Source organism: Furipterus horrens, unplaced genomic scaffold (genome assembly GCF_987537825.1).
Source record: "Furipterus horrens unplaced genomic scaffold, mFurHor1.1.pri manual_scaffold_4, whole genome shotgun sequence".
Lineage (NCBI taxonomy): Eukaryota > Metazoa > Chordata > Mammalia > Chiroptera > Furipteridae > Furipterus > Furipterus horrens.
This window is the reverse complement of record NW_028327174.1, coordinates 26,826,362-26,844,446: the sequence shown is the minus strand read 5'-3', so window position 1 is coordinate 26,844,446 and position 18,085 is coordinate 26,826,362. Positions and strand designations below refer to the sequence as shown.

Sequence of the window (18,085 nt, the reverse complement as noted above, 5' to 3'; positions counted from 1 at the left end):
AAACAAATAAAAAACACATTTAAGCAAAATCCTGCAGTATTATGGCACCATTTAAAAAAATTATACAGTATTCCCTCACTTATCGCGGGTATTGCGTTCTAGACGCCCTCAAGATAGGTGAAAATCCGTGAAGTAGGAACCTTACATTTATTTTAGTATTTATATATATTTTAAGGATTTATAAACCCTTCCAACACACTTATAAACCATTCCCAGTCCCTTGTTAACCTTTCCCACACTTTTATAAACACTACTTAGTTTCTTAAACATATTCTACACTCTTAAACCTACGTAACTTTAACAATATACGTATACAGTATTGCAAAACCCCGTGATACAGGGAAAAATCTGCGATAAATAATTAAATATAATATTTTTTAAAATCCCGCGATACAGTGAGGCCATGGTAAGTGAACCGCAATATAGAGAGGGACTACTTTATTTAGTTTTTTACTCTTACTTTGTACATTTGAGTGGATAAGACTAGTAATCCAGCAGGTGTTAATCCCTTTTTCTATGTCCCTATATCCCGATTAAGACCTGTAAGATGAGATTAAATGTCTGTTCTAGACTCAGCAAGTTCACTATTTCCATTCATATTACTCCCACTTTCCATCCTGGGGTGTCTCTGATAAAGTTGACTTGGAACCACATTGGTTTCTGGGTGTTGAGCAACTGAGCTATAATTAATTAACCATCTGGATGTTCACCTTTCACCTCATTACACTTACTTTTTTTCACTTTTGGATAAAAACTCACTAGAAAAATTACCTAAATTGGACCCAAGGCAATTCTATCTTTATCTAATGCGTGTAACTGGCTTTGTACCCAGTTGTACCAGTAATCAGCTTGGGTAAAAAGGAGGGTTACACCTTTAAAAAAAAAAACTACTGTCCAGTCAAACTTGAAAGCTATGTTTGATCAAATACAACTTATGCTAAAATAGCGAGGATCGTAAAAATAATGATGAATTTGTCAACTTGACCAATTTGTAAGTATATATGAAATAAAACTTTTCCTTGCTTATATTTTTGGCCACATTATGTGGTAAGTAGATTCACACTTAATGAAGCTGAGAATTTACTATGTGCCAGGCACTATATTGGGCACTTTCATAGTATTGTCTCACCTTATCCTCTTTACAGCTATATAAATTAAGAATTAGCACTTTGGCTATGTAGAGAAAAATAAGAGTTAGATAAGTTAAGTAACTTATCTAAAGATCACACGGCTAAGAAGTATTTAGATTTGAATTAGAATTTCTGATTCAAAATCCAGTTCTTTTTCCATAGGCATAATATGCGTCTTCTTCTTCTTCTTTTTTTTGTACTTACTGCTTTGCTATCTTATAAATCTTTCTTTTAAAACCATGTAAGTTTATGAAGAGGAAAGTCTAAGTTTTAGATTTTTACTTGGTGGCCATTATGAAATGACTACAGGAAACAAGTTATCAAAATCATAAAGAAGGTTGAGGCACCTGAGGCCGAAACTCAGTGAGTACAAGTTGTAGAAATGTCTGGAGGTCAGTGCCCCTTATTCTTGTCAGACAGAAAGCTGTCACAGAATTTCTTTAGACCATTATCTTCAGGAATAAGTAACACATATCTACCTCTGTTTGTGGTTAAAATGGAGGGAGAAGTTTTTAATTTGTGTTAAGATGCTAATCCCATCCCAAGGGCTAAAGTAATGTTTATTTGACCTTAAATTTTAATACTAATGAACAATTTCATATAACCTCCTCCCACACAGCAAATTGCAGTGAAATCTATTAAATATTCTAGAAAATAACCTTTTGGCAACTACTCAACCACCATTTTACAGAATAAACTTTATATTTTACCTTTTTATATTCAGGTACATTAAGTTCTTTTGAAGGACAGATAGGTCAGTGTGAAATGCCCAGTAATTCAGAAGAAACAGAATTCTCACTTTGAGGGTTAGAGCCAGGTTTCCCACCCAGATTTTTAAGAATATGGGAAATGATTTGAACAGAGTGCAGATCAACTTTATGTACAACTTGAAAAAATTGAAGACTGGGATGAATTTGGCTTCGTTCGGTCATATTGATAAAAGTACTTGAAACAGCGGAACAGGATAGGAGAAATTTTATTTCTTGCAGCTGTGAAGAATGAGAAATAGTTAAAATTTTAGAAACCAGGAACCATATTTAGATTTGCAGAAATCCAAACAGCTTAGGAGTTTAGATAAAATAAATAGCTCACTTTCTGAACTGCTGGGTGTTGACCTTGTGCTGCAGGAACAACCTTCCTCAGGGCCCAATACAGGTCTGTGTGGGCTCCGGTGGCCCCAGAGCACATGGAAGCAGCTGTCTCATGGCTGTGTGTTATGTGGCTCTGCTCATTTTTCATTGTACGTGTGCAGTCCGTATATATTCTGAGGTACCTGTCATCATCCATCAGATTTATTTATTTATTTATTTGGGGGCACATTTGCAAGCATCTTCTGATTTATGCCTGTGAAATGGATGTGGTTTTGTTAGCATCTGTTACATAGCTTGTTATAAAGCAAACAGTCTTTTTTTTTTTCCAGGTAAACTGTAAATCATCAAGTAAATTGACTCTATCTCCAAATAAATTGTACCTACTTGCAGCACCCAGTTCTGTGTTAGCCAGGTGTTACACACTGAATAAATACCAATGGCTGGATAGATGAAAGGACAGATGGAGGACTGCTGTCAATGTATATGTGGTCTAGCCTTTTCAGGGATGTGCCTGAGAACCTGGGAAGGTGTGTGTTCTGGATAGCAATGCAGCCAGCTCACCATCCATCTTTAGGGCTGTTTGACAAAAAACCGCACTTGAAGAATATTACAGTCAACTAGTGTATGAAAACTGAATGGGCCTTAGCAAGGAAGGTCCTGTGGGAATGACTCTGTGTTGCTAAAAGGAACTCTGTCCAGCCACCCTTTTGCTCCAGCAGTCTCAGGCCAGGGACTAAGCCTGACTCACCAAGGTGAAAGTCATCTAAGAGGACATTTTCCTCATGAAAATGGAAAGATGTAGAATAAATTACAAGGATGATGCTATAAAGCAAGAAAGTAGTAACTCATGGTAACCTTTAAAAAAAAACAGGCTCTTTTAATTGGTAGGAGCAAACACCACCTAAGTTATTTCAAAGTGAAAACTAAACAAACCACAGAACGGAAACAAAATACCAAGCAATTTATTCGGAGGATGTGTATGGAGAGAGCTGGAAAGCTGTGAGTAACTAAGACTCTTTTTCCCCAGAACTGGCTAGCTGCTGGGGCTCTCTCCAGGATATCTTGGTCTGTATTTTAAAGTCCTTCATTTTTCCTGTGCCTCTGAAGACTTCTATGCTAGGCTTCCTCTGTCATCCCAAAGCTTCTGCTCTTAATCATTGTTTCACAGTGCTCATGACATTGGTTTGTCAAGGCCCCCAGTCAATTTCACATTCCAGATGAAAGGCTTGCCCATTCTGGTTTCGATTCTTGAGAGAGGTTTGATGAGCTGGGCTCCTTTTTCCTAATTGGCCCAGAGTTCAGGCACTGGCCAGTTTAAGGACAGGCTGCTTTTTTCAGGCACCTACTTGTGGTTAACCGTACCTGTGCAGTGCAGAGGAGAGGAGCTGAGCGTCTGGGCAGGAGAGGTTAAGCTAAAAGAAAAATTGGAACACAATGAATAGGATTACTAGACATAACAAAGAAGGAAGCTTAACTGATTCTGCCTTCAGGAATCATTCATTGATCAATATGGAAACCTTATTCTAGAATATATTTAATTAATAAAACCAGTTAGGTGTCTGAAGACTTTTACTGTGGCCAAAGCAGAAGAATCTTGGCCTTTATGCAAGGGAAATTAAACATCTGAAAGTTATTCTGTTTTACAGGAGAAAAGAATTAAGAGGTTGAGAGAATTAAGGAGAGATGAACTTACCCTTTGTCACCAAAGATTTGAATAATAAGAGGTTACTGTAACAATGTGACTGATGTGACGGAGTTCCTTGGTAGGAGGTCTTTTGTGGACTCTGTCTGGGTTATTTGGATAATCTTTGCACCATTGTGGAACTCAGAATTATGAGTACAAGGAGATATTTCCTTTATAGGCCAAGACATTCTTCTTTTTTATGTGAAGCATAACTTACAAACTGTTTATTTTTAGTAACTTTGTTAGTAAGTTTTTATATATGTAACCAACATAGGCATCAACATATAGACAAAGATATTGTGGCCCACTCCATTTACATCTGGAAGCACCTCTGGTTTAGATTGTGGGTTTTTTTTGTTGTTGTTTGTTTGTTTTTTGTTTTTTAGCAAAAGGTGAGAAACTGTTAATATGCAGGGATTCCATTGCTGTTGTGTAATCACTTAATTTCATGGGGCGTAGAATAAAAGCAAATCTTAATATCTACCCTTGATTTATCAGTAAGAAAATAAGAAAGAATATTATGTTTCGTTAATAGACATGGAATTGTTTTGATAATAACTGATAGCATTTAAGTTGTCATCTGCTTATTTTTAAATCAGTGGGGCATAGGGACTCATAAATTGAACTGAAGAAAATTTGGCATCAGGCTACTTTTGTAAGTTGTTTGGATTTGCATTTCAATCCCAGGTCATCTCTATACAAGGAGCAGTAAAATAGTTGATTGATCTCCTGACCAATTATTGAAAACTGTTGGAGGGCCAGAGGGAAAAGGCTGATGTAAAGAAATCAAATACATTGAGAGAAGGGCATGACCAGGAATTATTATTCCTCTAGCTTCTCTGAAGGAACACAGAAAAGAAATCTTAACAAAATCAAGCTGTAATCAGTTGAAGAGAAGAAGGTTTTTAACTGGGTAACCTGACTTCATAAAGGACTGTCCTGTTCTACTAATCTAATCTTTTGAGATGAAAATGAAAGGCTGAGTAGATAAAGGAGAAATATATATATAATTCCTTTAGTCTGTGGAATATGTGAGATAGTGGCCATCAGAGGCTCATTGTCAACCTGAGGAAAAATATAAGGCTGAGTTCAAGTCCAGTGTTACTTATATTTCTATTCACAGTCTGGTATTTGGATTGGAATATATGGGTGCTTCATTTCCTCACTACATAGAGCTGGTTGGAAAACTAGCAAAGAAAGAAGCTTCAAAAATATAGCTGCCCAGCCATACTGCCCTTCATTCTCATCATTTATATGACACATATTCTAAGCCTTATGTTATCATTTAACTTAGAAAAGTCATCAATTATTTTGTATAATTTGATCTTATTTCCCAGTTAGCTCATTCTGAGGATGAGGATGATTACTTATACTTCATCTCTACCTCCCATAGCCCCTGATAGCCATTTAATAAATACTTGATTGATTAACAAACGATAAGATCATAGGAACTGGTTATATGATGTCCAGAAGAAGAATACTATGTGGTAACAACATGCACCAAGTCCGTCACTAGTTAGCAGCGCCAGTGCACTAGTGGATAGATGCATAGGAGTGAAGCTTAAGGAACTCATGAAAATCATCTCTGTACTACTAGGCAGGGATTTGACTTTCACTAGATGACTGATCATTCTGTGGTTCACAGTTAAAACAGGAGGTGTAGATGGTTCAGATGGGAGCTGTAGAGATGAGTAAAGGAGGCCTGAGGATGTGTGATACAGTGGTTGAGTGTGTGTACTCTGGAGTCAGATCAGCAGTGACCTTGGGTGAGTTAGTTAACTTCCTTAAAGCTCCTTTTCCCTGTTGCTGACATGGAGAGAGTAATAGGGTTTACTTCACAGGGCTTTGAGAACCAGTTGACATATGCATGTATAGCACCTAGTACACTGTAAGCAACTCAGTATTGTAATAAGAACCATCCTAAATGAGAAATAAAGGGGGGGGGGTTGTGTCACACTAGATTATGACAGACCACCACCCATCTTGACATCAGTTTGGTTTAGTTCCATAAAAGTTATGAGGGCCTGTTGTGTGTCTTTCACCAAGGACACACAAGGGCCAAAGGGCATAATCTGCAGCATAATGGACTCAATATACACAGAGGGAAGTAGTTCTGAAAGTCAGGATTGCTGGACTCATCTGTCTATGTAACTGAGGAAAAGAGTGGAATTTTCCTTGAGGATTTGGAACACGTTCTAGTTCCACCTCACATTCTGCCATACTGGTTTAATTGTGGTCCTGTTCTGAACTGGACTAATGTTGTCCCAAGACACTCTAGTTAATGTCTGTTCTTTGAGATCTTGAGCTGGCATTATCTAACAGCTTAAACTGTCTTATAAAAGATCAGTGTATTGGCACTTTTCAGCAGTAACAGATTAACATCAAAATGTCATTGCTGAACCATAAGGATACTCCCATTTTGTTCTATTAGCATAGATCAGAATTCACAGCCAGCTAATATGAGTCTGGTAGCTTCAGGTGAGTTTTTACTACCAATTCTAAAGATAATGAGACTGTGTCTAAAACTCATACTTGTCTGGGATGATTCATCTATAGGCAGAGGCCCCGCTATGAAAGATCCAAATTAGAGATTAGTAAATGCTACATCTGATTGTAACATAGCTTTGTCTCAGAGAGTCTGATAAGGATGGGTGAAAGTATAAGCCCTGAGCTTCTTTCTGTTTGAAAATGCCAACTGACGTTTTCTTTTAAAGAGCTCTTTTTTCTGCTGCATGCTTCTACCAGAGGAAAAGTATTGAAGTGAAATTTTGTGAATGTAGAAGTGATGGAGACCACTGAATGTGGTTTAAAAACAAATACATAAACAAACTTCAAAATAAGGATGAATAAATGAGCCATCCCTTTACTTGTCAAATTCTTATTTGCAGAAAGGTCTTGCCAACTCTGATATCTCCCCTGAGTGATGGCAGCTGCTCATCCCTGCTTCACCGTCTTCCAGAGTCAAGTTGAGATATTAACAGCATTTCAGCTCCCCAAGGCCCCCAGAGGGGAGAATGGCAACACTGGTTGGGCCAAGGGTATAGGCCATTAGAACATATTAATGGGGTCTTTATCTGTGAAACTAGGACTGTGGGGAGAGGGAGATGAAGAAGAAAGAAGCCTCAGCTGGGCTGCAGTGCTGATGACAGCAGTGACAAGATGGCTCCCAGGGGTGGTGGCAGAGTTGCTGCTGCTAAGTCAGAGGGGACAGGCTGGGCCAGGGGGAGTGACCCTTGACTGTGACAGAAGCTTGATCCCCAGTATTCTGTACCTTCTAAACCAACTATTCCTTTTTTGTATGGATAAAGAATATACTGTTTTCTAGGAATATGGTCAAAATTATGTGATAAGGAAAATAGTTTTAGTGTGGTTCTGTCTCAGGTTAGGAGCTGGGTGTCAATCCTAGGAGACTGTGTTGTACTCTCAATAAGACTTTATATACCCAAGACCTCTGATAGTCAAGGAAATAAAATGGAGGAAAAGCAATTGTAAACTCTGAACTCTTGAAGATTCATTTTTAATACTACTAATAAGCAGTCATAAATGAGGTATAGCAGAAGCAATATTTTAATAATTCGGAAAAAGGGGAGCCATTTTCAGTATAAAATGAACAAAGAAAATATCAAATAAACTTAGATGCAACCAGTTGAATATTGGACACCATTTTTACTCTATTGAGGCCAGGCATACTGGTATCTGAACGATGAATCTAAGGAGGGTTAGAATGCTGGGAAAGACTGGACTTACCCTTGCCATGAGGCTGCCTGTCACAGGGTAGGGGCCAGCAAGCTGTGAGAAACCAATTTCAGACCAAATAACCCATTTGGCGGGATTCAGACAGGTAGGGTATGCAGGGATTTGATATAATAGTGGAGAGAGCAACATAACCCTGTTGGCACTAGTAATGTGCTAATCATCTTACAGATTACAGTTAAGGATAGGAAAGGGTGTCAGACCTCAGCTGGAATCTGCAGCTATAGGGAGCAGGGTCCAACATTAAGGGTATTAGCAGCTTTTCAGGGACTGTGCAAAATATATAGAAGGGAGACAGTAGAGTTCCTCATCCAACAGAGATGGAATGAAACTCAAGGCATTAAGAAGAAACTTAGACCTTTGGTTTGGGTACATGGTGAGGCTGTTAGAATGAAAGGGTTCTGGGTGGGCATATATGCACCCAGACAGGCTCACATCAGGACATCAGGTATACCAAACACTGGGCTTAGAGTAGCCTGAACAGCTCTGGATGTTGTTGGTGAATCCTGGTTTAAAGATAGGAAGACATGCTAGTTTTAAGTCCTACGATTGAATGAGGCCAAGAGAGGCAGGAACTAACAAGCTGTTGAAGATACATGTGTGTGTGTATGTACGTGTGCGTGCGTGTGTGTGTATTTAATCTGCCTATATGCAATTTTATTTTCATTTTTGGATCCCTTCAAAATGTCTTGCCTCTTAGATGCCAGACCAAAATTGGTTTGGGAGATGTGAATAGATTCAAAGCTGCATTGATTGTGAACAGCCATATTTTGCTGTCTGTGAGGAAGTGGTGATCAGTTTTCCAAATTCAGGGACTTAGGGAAACCTACTCCTGGATGTTTGGTGAGAAAAGCTTTCTCAAGAAAATTCTTTTTGCCACTGAAGACAATAACTTGTTAACCTGTGCCAAATGAGCTTGATTGATCCAAATTTTAAATCCAACAGTGCTTCATCTTCCTTAAGGGGCAGGGACAGAAGAAAAGGAAATCTTTGTTTCCCAGAGACCTGTGTGTATAAACCAGTATCTAGAAACAGTGCTTTTGTTATTTTTAGCAACAAATGAGGCTACTGGTACTCATAGCTTGATCAGATATAAAATGCCTTTTCTACCCTTTACCTCTCATGGGCACCTCTCCACTTCTCTATTCTCATTGGTATATGAATGTGATGTTCTGATCAAATACATATGAAGAGATGGGAATGTTAATTTATTTGAGACACATATCAACATCTCTACTCTGAAAAGTGCTGCTAGAACATCAAGTACCATCACAGGCTGTAGTACTTAACCCTGTTCTTTAATGATTATTGCAATTCTTCTGTAAAATACTCTCTCGGTGTAAGTTAAATGAAAAAAATTTGATGGCATAAGCAGTTTTGGATTTAGTATTTCACACACAGTGAAAAATGTTTTGTTTTCCCTAGGTTATATGGTTTAATTTTATGATGGCTTTCTTTTTATCCTATAAAATGCCCAGATCTATATTAGTGTTAAACACACTTGACTTTGTAAACTTGTCTAAATAAATGTGATCTGATTTTGATAATTCTACTCCTAATTAATACTGTTAGTTTCAGTTTTAAACTATATTTCTCTATTCATTTTATGTTTTCAACTTTTTCTGTTCCCCTACCTTCTACCCTTGTGTTTATTTAAAAGTGCATTTATTCAGGCACAGAACTTGATTGTTGCTGAACTTGACAGCTTGCTCTTTTATAGAAAAGAACCTCTTAATGAAAATACAAGTCAATCCATTTGAGAGTTGTTTTGATATGCATAATGGAGCAGTCCATTTAATTTAAGATGAAATGAAATAGCCTTGTTAGGATTTTGGCAGTCCTGATACCTTACAGGAGCCCCAACACATTCCAGAAGTTCTCTTGGTATTCTCTAGGCCTTTTGATTCCTGACTTTAATTCTATAATTTATTTGGGTATCCTAGTGAGAGGGGATCTGCTTTTTTATTCTTCCCCTTTTATTGCCCTATCTGTTGTGTATAGCTTTCTTCTTACTATAAAATTTCCTCTGAGACCCAGAATAGGAAAAGCCTTGTAAGCATTCTCAAAGTGAATACCTTTAGTTTGTTTCTCAGTTGTGGCTTAAAGTTGGTGATTGAAGCACATACAAAAGGGAGACAGTCAGGGAGGAAAATGGGGCAAAATTCAAGGAGAAAGCAAAATTATCTTCTGAAAGAACAAATATGAAAAAGAATGCTGGCTTCTGCTGGGGGTTGTTGAGTCATACAGAATGGCTCTTAAACTAGCCCAGTCTGCTTGAATTCCTGTTCATGGGTTTTGAAATCCCAGAGTGTTCTCCTTTGTTTTCAAGGGTTTAAAAAAGAATGGGTCTGGCATTTAACAGTCAGGAAAGATCATGATTCTCCATCATTAAGCTTCCATTGAGTGTTTTAGTCATGATATTTCTGATTAATGACGAGGCTGGAGAACATTGGGCATTTTCTCTATCTTGCAAAGCATGGCTCAAAGAACACAGACACAATTCACAACCAGCCTAAGTAGCTAACACCAGCCTCAGTCACCTGAAAAAAATGATAGTGTGGACTCAGAATTTATAGTCACCAGAAAGGGAGTCTCTTGGAATTAAGTGGGAAGGGAAAATCCTTCCCTTATTTTGGGAGAGGAAAGAGATTTTGTCTCCCATATTCTGCTTCTACTCCATGCTCGGTGTGGAAGAATTAAAGAAGCAATACCCAGGATTCTCCTTAGGGCAGCAGGGTAATCCTGTCTTCTCATCCCATTAGGGCCACACTTACCTTCTAAATCCAATGGTAGTAGAGAAAATTTTCAGAAAAAGCCTAGTGGTTCTAGCATTGTATTAGACACACAGATCCTCCTCTAACTGAGGTTAGAAGAACAGAAAGATTTTCTTTACTCATATACTAAGAGGAGAGATTATAAGGCAAACCAGATTTATTTAATCTAAAACTGCATTAATGTCCTAGCAGGATCATAATCCCTGTGATGGTATAAAGTACTAACATTTGAATAATGCGGAAGACTTTATGATACTAGAAAAATATGATCTCATTTGGATAGCCAACAAAGATAAATTAGATTTGAGGATTATCTGATTGCAGCATCAATTACCACATTATTTAATTCAACAAATACCTACTGAGAGCCCACTATGGGCCAGGCTCCATTCTAGGTGCTCAGTTATAGTAACACACAAATAATGATGTCTGCCCTCATAGTGTTTATGCTCTGGTTGGGAAGAAGCAGTATGTTCATAATAAATATATCAAGAATTCACGCGGTTTTTTAGATGGTGATAAATACTGTGGCAACAAGAAAAAGTGGAACAGGTTAAGGGGAATCTGGCAGGCATTAGTATTCCATTGCAGGGTCAGGACTGGGATTTGTTGAGAAGGTGAGATTTTAGCAAAGACTTGAAACAGGTGCATGTGTTAGCCCTGAGGATACCCGGATAGCTGGAGGAAGACTGTTTCAATGGGAGAAAGTTGCTAGAATAAAGGTCTGGAGCAGGAATGTGTGAATATGTTCAAGAGAGGTCAGAGTGCATGGAGCAGAGTGAGAGAGAGGGTGGGAAGATGTAGGCTCTGTGGGCCAACGGGGGTCCAAATCAAGGGCATTGGCTTTTCTTTTTAGTGCATTGGGCATTGATGAAGGCAGGTAATAATATCTTATTATTTGAGTTTTAAAAGGATCATCCTGCTACTTTGTTGAGCATAGACTGTAAGTGGCTAGGGCAGAGGCAGAAAGGCCAGTTAGGAGGCCCTTGTAGTGATTGGGTGAAGGATGATGGTGTCTCAAACAGAGTTGGTAAAAAAGGTTGTATTCTGGATATAATCTGAAGGTCAGCAGCCAAGGCTGATTGATTGTATATAGGGTTCCAGAGAAAGAAAACAATTGGAACTGGAAGGGCAGAGGTGCCTTTAGCTGCAAAAAGAAAGGCCAAGTTTCGTTTTGGAAATCTTGAAGATGTTTCTAAACATATCTGAGAGCACATGTGTTGTCGAATATGCACTTTGATAAAGAAATCTGAAGTTTTGGAGAAAAGTATGAAAGTGGTTGGCATATAAATATGATTTAAATCAGGAGACTGGATGAGATCTCTGAAGTAGGGAATGTTGATAGAAATTATATGAGGACCAAGGATAGACCCTGGGGTGCTCCAGCTTCAAAAGCTCTGAAGGAAGAGGAGGATGCAGCAAAGGAGACAGTAACAGCAGCCAGTAGGATAGGAGGAAAGTCAAGAAATGTGAAGCCATGGAAACCAAGGGAAGAAAGCACTTCTAGGAGGGAGTGATTGAACAGGCCTGTCACTTGCTGCTTATAGGTAAGGATGACTGCAGAGTGAAGCTGGAGTTGGCGATATCAGGGTCACCTTTGCTTTCACAAGAGGAGTTTTGATAGAGTAGTGGGCTGAAAGTCTGGTTGAAGTTAGCGTAAGAGAGAATGGGAAGAGGAATTGGACGGAGTAAGTACAGATGATACTTTTAAGGAATTTGCTGCGAAGAGAGTAAAGTAGTGGCCAGTAGCATTTTCTGCCTTGCTGGCTGGCTCCAAGGAGGATTCCCTTACATTTTATACAAGTGCCGGTACTATATTCAGGCATAGTTTATTTTTAAGAATTAGATATGTATCTTGAGCATAGAACTTTGGAACCAGATGAGACTATCAAGGTCATTTCAGTTAATCTCCCACCTAATAAAAGAATCTTCATTATAATTGTAATACAACAAATACAGATTTTTTCTTCATATGCCATCTTGGGATCCAGAGATGAACAAGGCACAATTCCTGCTCTTGAGAAACATATATTTTTAGAGGGAAGAAGCAGGCATATATGCTTCCTGTGTGATAAATGTTATGATAGAGGTACATACAAAACATTGTGAAAGCACAAGGGAGAGAAAACTGACTTGGGGAAGTTAGAAAAGAAATATGCATAAAAAGCTAACATCTGAACTAAATCTTAAAGAGGAGCATGACATTTTCCAGACAGAGTGCTAGTGAGAATCCCTTTCTCAGATAATAATCTAGCTTTTGTTTGAATGCTTATAGCTTCAGAGAGAGAGAGAGAGAGAGCTCACTACATTGTGAGGCCAATTCCATTTCAAATAGCTATGATTTTTGTAAACCTATTTCTTATATTGGGCCAAATAATGCCTTCTAATATTTCTATTCATTAGTCTCAGTTTTCTCCTCTGGTGCTAATGGTCAGAGACTCATCTCTCTACCATATAGGTCATTTTCATACTTGAAAATAGATACTATGACTTTCTAAATCATCTCTTTCCATGTTGAGTAAAAGGGGAATGAATAGTTTCAGACTGCATTCCCTGGGAAGCAGAGGTTGAGACCAGTGTTGTTGTACAGACAGTTTAGTAGGAAGTGCTCTTGAACGTAGGAAGTGCTTTTGAGATCAATACTGTGAAAGGGAAGGGAAGACTGGCCAGGCATGGACAGAGGGAGAAGTAGTGGTGTGATACTTTTTAAATGGGAGCTCCAGCCAACCCTGTTGGGAATTCTGAGATAGACAGATCCTTCAGAGATGTCCAGAATTAGAGCAAGAACCAGGTCTTTAATTCCCTGACAACCAGTCATTGGGCCAGTTTACTCTAGCCAGAGGGTGTGACTTTGGGCAAGGTGGTTCTCTTCGGCTGATGCAATTCCCCACGTGGGCTGATGGCTGAAACATATTGCCAGGTCATTCTCAGCAACTGGAGTATCTAATTCTTTATTTCTGAAGTGGGTCTGTAGGGCATCTTGGTGATGCAGAAGAAGAACATCACGTACCGCTAATTTTTTTGGCAGTTATTTTTTAAAACAGATAATACAATGAAAAGGTACCTGTATTTTGTTGTTGTTGTTGTTGTTGTTTGTTTGTTTCTTCTTATTAGTAACCAAACACCATGAACATCAAAGTGCTAAAGGTTCAAGGTAATGGTTCTAGGTTGATGAGGGTTAATGTACAGTTATACCTTTTCTGTGCCAATTGTTCATCTCAATGGCTCTTCACACAGGAATGCTTTAAAAATACTCTCAAGTCAAGTTGAAGAAGTATATTCATGCAATAAATGTGACTGGGAATCTTTACTAGGAGGAGGAGACTGCTCCAAGGATCCCTGGACACTACCATTTTGTAATGAAATTAGGAGATAAAATGTCAGTGAAGAAGTAAATTGAATTCTATCCCTGTCCTTCATTCTAGAAGATGACACTTCTCATGGTGATCACAATGCATGCTGGGCGCCTGCAAAGATGGATGTGTGGCCACCAGTCCTTCCCACTTCATGAACACATGAGGATTACTCTTTGACTGTGGCTATGTCCATAATTCACAAAGCCTGTCATTGCTTGCATGTTATAATTAGCCCAAAGCTTTGTTGAAAAAAAGCTGTCTCATTCCCAATTACTGTACACCAGATTGGTGTATCAACTAAATTAATAACAGTGGACCACTCATTATACTGGGAAACATTGTCTAAGCTATAATCATTTTTTGATTTCTGTTTGGCTTCATTAACCTTCTCTTGATGCTGCAGATAAAATTGTCATATAAGGCATTCTTATTAAGTGAAGATTGTTAAGAGAAAATGGTGGAACTAGGCATTGGTGGGAGCAGAGGGGTCAGAAAAGGATAATGATAGAGGATTATAGAATTAAAAGTAAGATGAAGATATGGGAGGGGTGACATGGGCCCATATTATTTTTTTCTCTTTTCTTACTTTCCCCATACATTGGCTTTCTTCATAGAGTAGCTGGCAGTTTTATTAAGGAGCTCATTTATAATTGTGAGAGGGTATTAACAGAAGACTAAGAGAGGAGAAGTTCAGGTTGGTATATAACAGATTGATTTTCTGTTAAATTCAATCTCACTAGCATAGGTTCATTTACTATGGACCTCCATGGGTTTACTCTCAAGGCTATCCCTCCCTAGGTATTTGAACCAACTGTGGTTTCACTGAGAAATTGTGTGGGTATTCAAGAACATCCTTGTGATAAGACATGCTCATTTATATCATAGAATGGGTAGACTTTGTTTATAATTGGGATCCCTTTCATCCTAGCCTATACATTTTAAGGTCTATTTGGAAGCCTTTGTCTCTGTTACATCCACTAGGTTTGTGAAAATTCAGGTGATAATATGTCTCATTTGAGACTCCCCCAAATTCCTTTGAGCTAGAAGTATAACAAGAAAATCAAATGGCTGTTTATTTAAAGTGATAGCCATTCTGGGAGGGTTGTTCTGTTATTGGCCATCCTCTCTTGTTGTCATAGTTCTCTGTAGTCCCCTGAAAAGTCTTGGAATAATTTTAAGCATTGCTGTTTTAGATTCCCACTGTATTCTATAATCTAAGGACAAGGTTGGCTTCACTGGAAGAGCAATACTTGTCTTGCAGTGGGAGGAAATCAGGAGCAGGGGATGGCTGCAGTTTGGAATGGACACACACAAAATCATTATGTCATTCCAAATTATTCCCACTCTTCTATCCACCCATTCTTCGTTCTCCACTCTCTCTCTATATATATATTTCTAAATTACATGGTCCTATGGGGCTCCTCTTTGACCATCTGTTTAAGCCAGGGGAGAAAGCCATGATAAGCATCATTTTACCCATAGTAGAAAGAATCACCACCAAATGACTAAGCATCTACTATTTCATTCTGGATAGCCTGTGGGAAATGTGAAAAGTTCAAGCCACACAAAGCAACAATATCTCTGGCAGAGTAGAGGGGCTGGCAGCTTTTATTGACAAACCACTGTTTTTGGACACTGACTGGCTATTTCCCAACCTGCATTTTTTTTCAATAGCGGGTGCTACTGAAATGCTCAGCAGTCTCTCAGCTGTACAATAATATGCTCCCAAACTAAGAAATAAGTATATAATTTGTTTAAAACTCTGGCTTCTTGTAACTGTACTTTAAAGGTCTAGTCTAGGAGATTAAAAAAAAAAAAAAAAAAAAAGAATGCCCCTTGGACAAAACTCACAGTTTCGTTAGCCTGGATTGTTATAAAATGGAGATGAACCATCAGAAAGAAGATAAGACCACTACCCAGGAAGAAGTCAGGGGAGAATGCACTGAGAGACAATGACAAGACTGAAAGGGTCTTCATTTTGTGCTTTAAGATTCTTCAGTCTATAAGGTAGAGATGAAATGCAGGGCTTGAGATCTCTCTCAGAACAGCAAGAGAAATACAACTTCAGATGGGAGAAATTTAAAATGGCTTCTTCCTCAAAAAGAGGGAAGAAACAGAAGATATTCAGACTTGACAGAGGGTTATGTGTGTGATAAGTAGGTCAGACCAAGACCTGTGACATTATATATGTAAGAGAAAGAATAATTTTTATATGTTGCTATAAAATAAAGCTTAATCACATATGAACTTGAATACAAATCATTCTAACTTGTGGCTTAGATATACTGTTTCAGCCTTAACCTAATTTGCATATCTCATTATCAGAGTAGGAGAAAGAGAGAAAACTAACTGAGCTATTAATTTAACAGATATACCTTTATAGAAAATATATTGACCAACTCTTGTACTGTATGTGCTTCTCCCCAATATCCAAACTGAATACTGCCCACCTGCTGGGTGAGTGTGCCTATACCACTTTCATATGTAGGTTTAAGTGCAGGCTGATGACATTTTGAGTTATTCACTCTGACTGAGTCATATACATCTGCAACCAAGAGTCCAAAAGGCTTGAAAAATGGGAAGTGTGTGTGCGTGCATGTGTGTGTGTGTTTGTATAACTCATCTGACAGTAAAATCTGACCTGAACTGACATGAGGCCATTTAGAGTCTTTACCCCACTTTATGAAACTCTTCGTATATTTAAGTATAGAAATATTAGCATATTTGACTTTACAAAGCTGCCTTGGGCTCTGGCAGTAGCCCCAAAGATTTAAGATAAGGAGAATATAAACTTACGTTGAATTTCTCTGGAGTCTAAGAGGTAGTTTTAGGAAGAAAGGTATTACAAATGTTTGCAACTTAAACATATCCAATTTTAAAAGCATTGCATGAAAAAATAAATAATGGATACAAACATTTCTATCCAGTTGGTTCACATTTTTCCTTACTATCATTGGTTTGATTTCTCTCTCTCTCTCTCTCTCTCTCTCTTTTTTATTTTATTTTATTTTTTTACCTTTTTGCTATTGTAGGATGAATCCTCCATGTTCTTCCAGTTTGGCCCATCAATTGAACAGCAAGCTTCCGTAATGCTCAACATCATGGAAGAGTATGACTGGTACATCTTTTCTATTGTTACCACCTACTTTCCTGGCTATCAGGACTTTGTGAACAAGATTCGCAGCACCATTGAGAATAGCTTCGTGGGCTGGGAGTTAGAGGAAGTCCTCCTGCTGGACATGTCCCTGGATGATGGAGATTCTAAGATCCAGAACCAGCTCAAGAAACTTCAAAGCCCCATCATTCTTCTTTATTGTACTAAGGAAGAGGCCACCTACATCTTTGAAGTGGCTAACTCAGTAGGGCTGACTGGCTGTGGCTACACGTGGATCGTGCCTAGTCTGGTGGCAGGGGATACAGACACAGTGCCCTCGGAGTTCCCCACTGGGCTCATCTCTGTGTCCTATGATGAGTGGGACTATGGCCTTCCTGCCAGAGTGAGGGATGGAATTGCCATAATCACCACTGCTGCTTCTGACATGCTGTCTGAACATAGCTTCATCCCAGAGCCCAAGAGCAGTTGTTACAACACCCATGAGAAGAGAATCTACCAGTCCAATATGCTAAATAGGTGAGTACAGCACCGGGAACACACTCTTGGTGGAGGTCAGAGTTCAGCTTCCAGTAATAGGGTTGGACACTCAGAAACTGTGGGAAGAGCAGTTCAAGATGTCACAAGTTGAAGACCGGCCCCTGGGATGACAGTTGTTTATGATGGTGTGAGTGTTGCAGATCCAAAACTTGCTGTGGCTGTGTTCTTGTTCTCAGAAATCCAAAAGAGCTCCCACTCACCGATCACTTCCTATGTGTTAAGTGTTACTCTAAGTGCATAGCATTTTTACCTAATTTAATCCTCAAAGTAACAACTCTGATAAATATGTTTTTAAAGTTGTTTCCATTTTACAATACAAGAGAATAAGGCTTATAGGTGTAAATTATCTAAAGTCATGCTGCCAGTGAGAGGTTCATTTGGAATTGAACCCTCTCTGGCCACCACATACTTGATCACTCTGAAAGATGCAATAGACACAGAAACAAGGGCGGATCAGCCCACTTACCTTTGGAGTGCCGCTGTACTGGGAGAGAATGAACAACAGGTCACATGAGTTTGTAGGCACGTGAAGAAGATTCGTCTTTGGTTGTTCTCTCTTTTGCTTCTCCTCTGTCTGTCTTTAAGAGTGAGAATGCTGCTGTAGAGGCAGCTTTTATGGTTGCTCTTAGTCTGGTTTATTCAGTA

The 18,085-nt window shown here is 38.7% G+C and overlaps 1 protein-coding gene across 2 annotated transcripts in view; it reads left to right on the top strand.

The window, feature by feature from the left end:
- The window catches only part of LOC150011432 (glutamate receptor ionotropic, NMDA 2B-like), a 243,063-nt gene extending 225,640 nt beyond the window's left edge, over window positions 1-17,423 (top strand). For both annotated transcript variants that reach the window (XM_090272875.1, XM_090272874.1), the window contains exon 4: window positions 16,821-17,423. In XM_090272875.1, coding sequence (XP_090129001.1) covers window positions 16,821-17,423 — 603 coding nt within the window. The remainder of the gene's footprint in view (window positions 1-16,820) is intronic.
- Window positions 17,424-18,085: the final 662 nt, after the last annotated feature.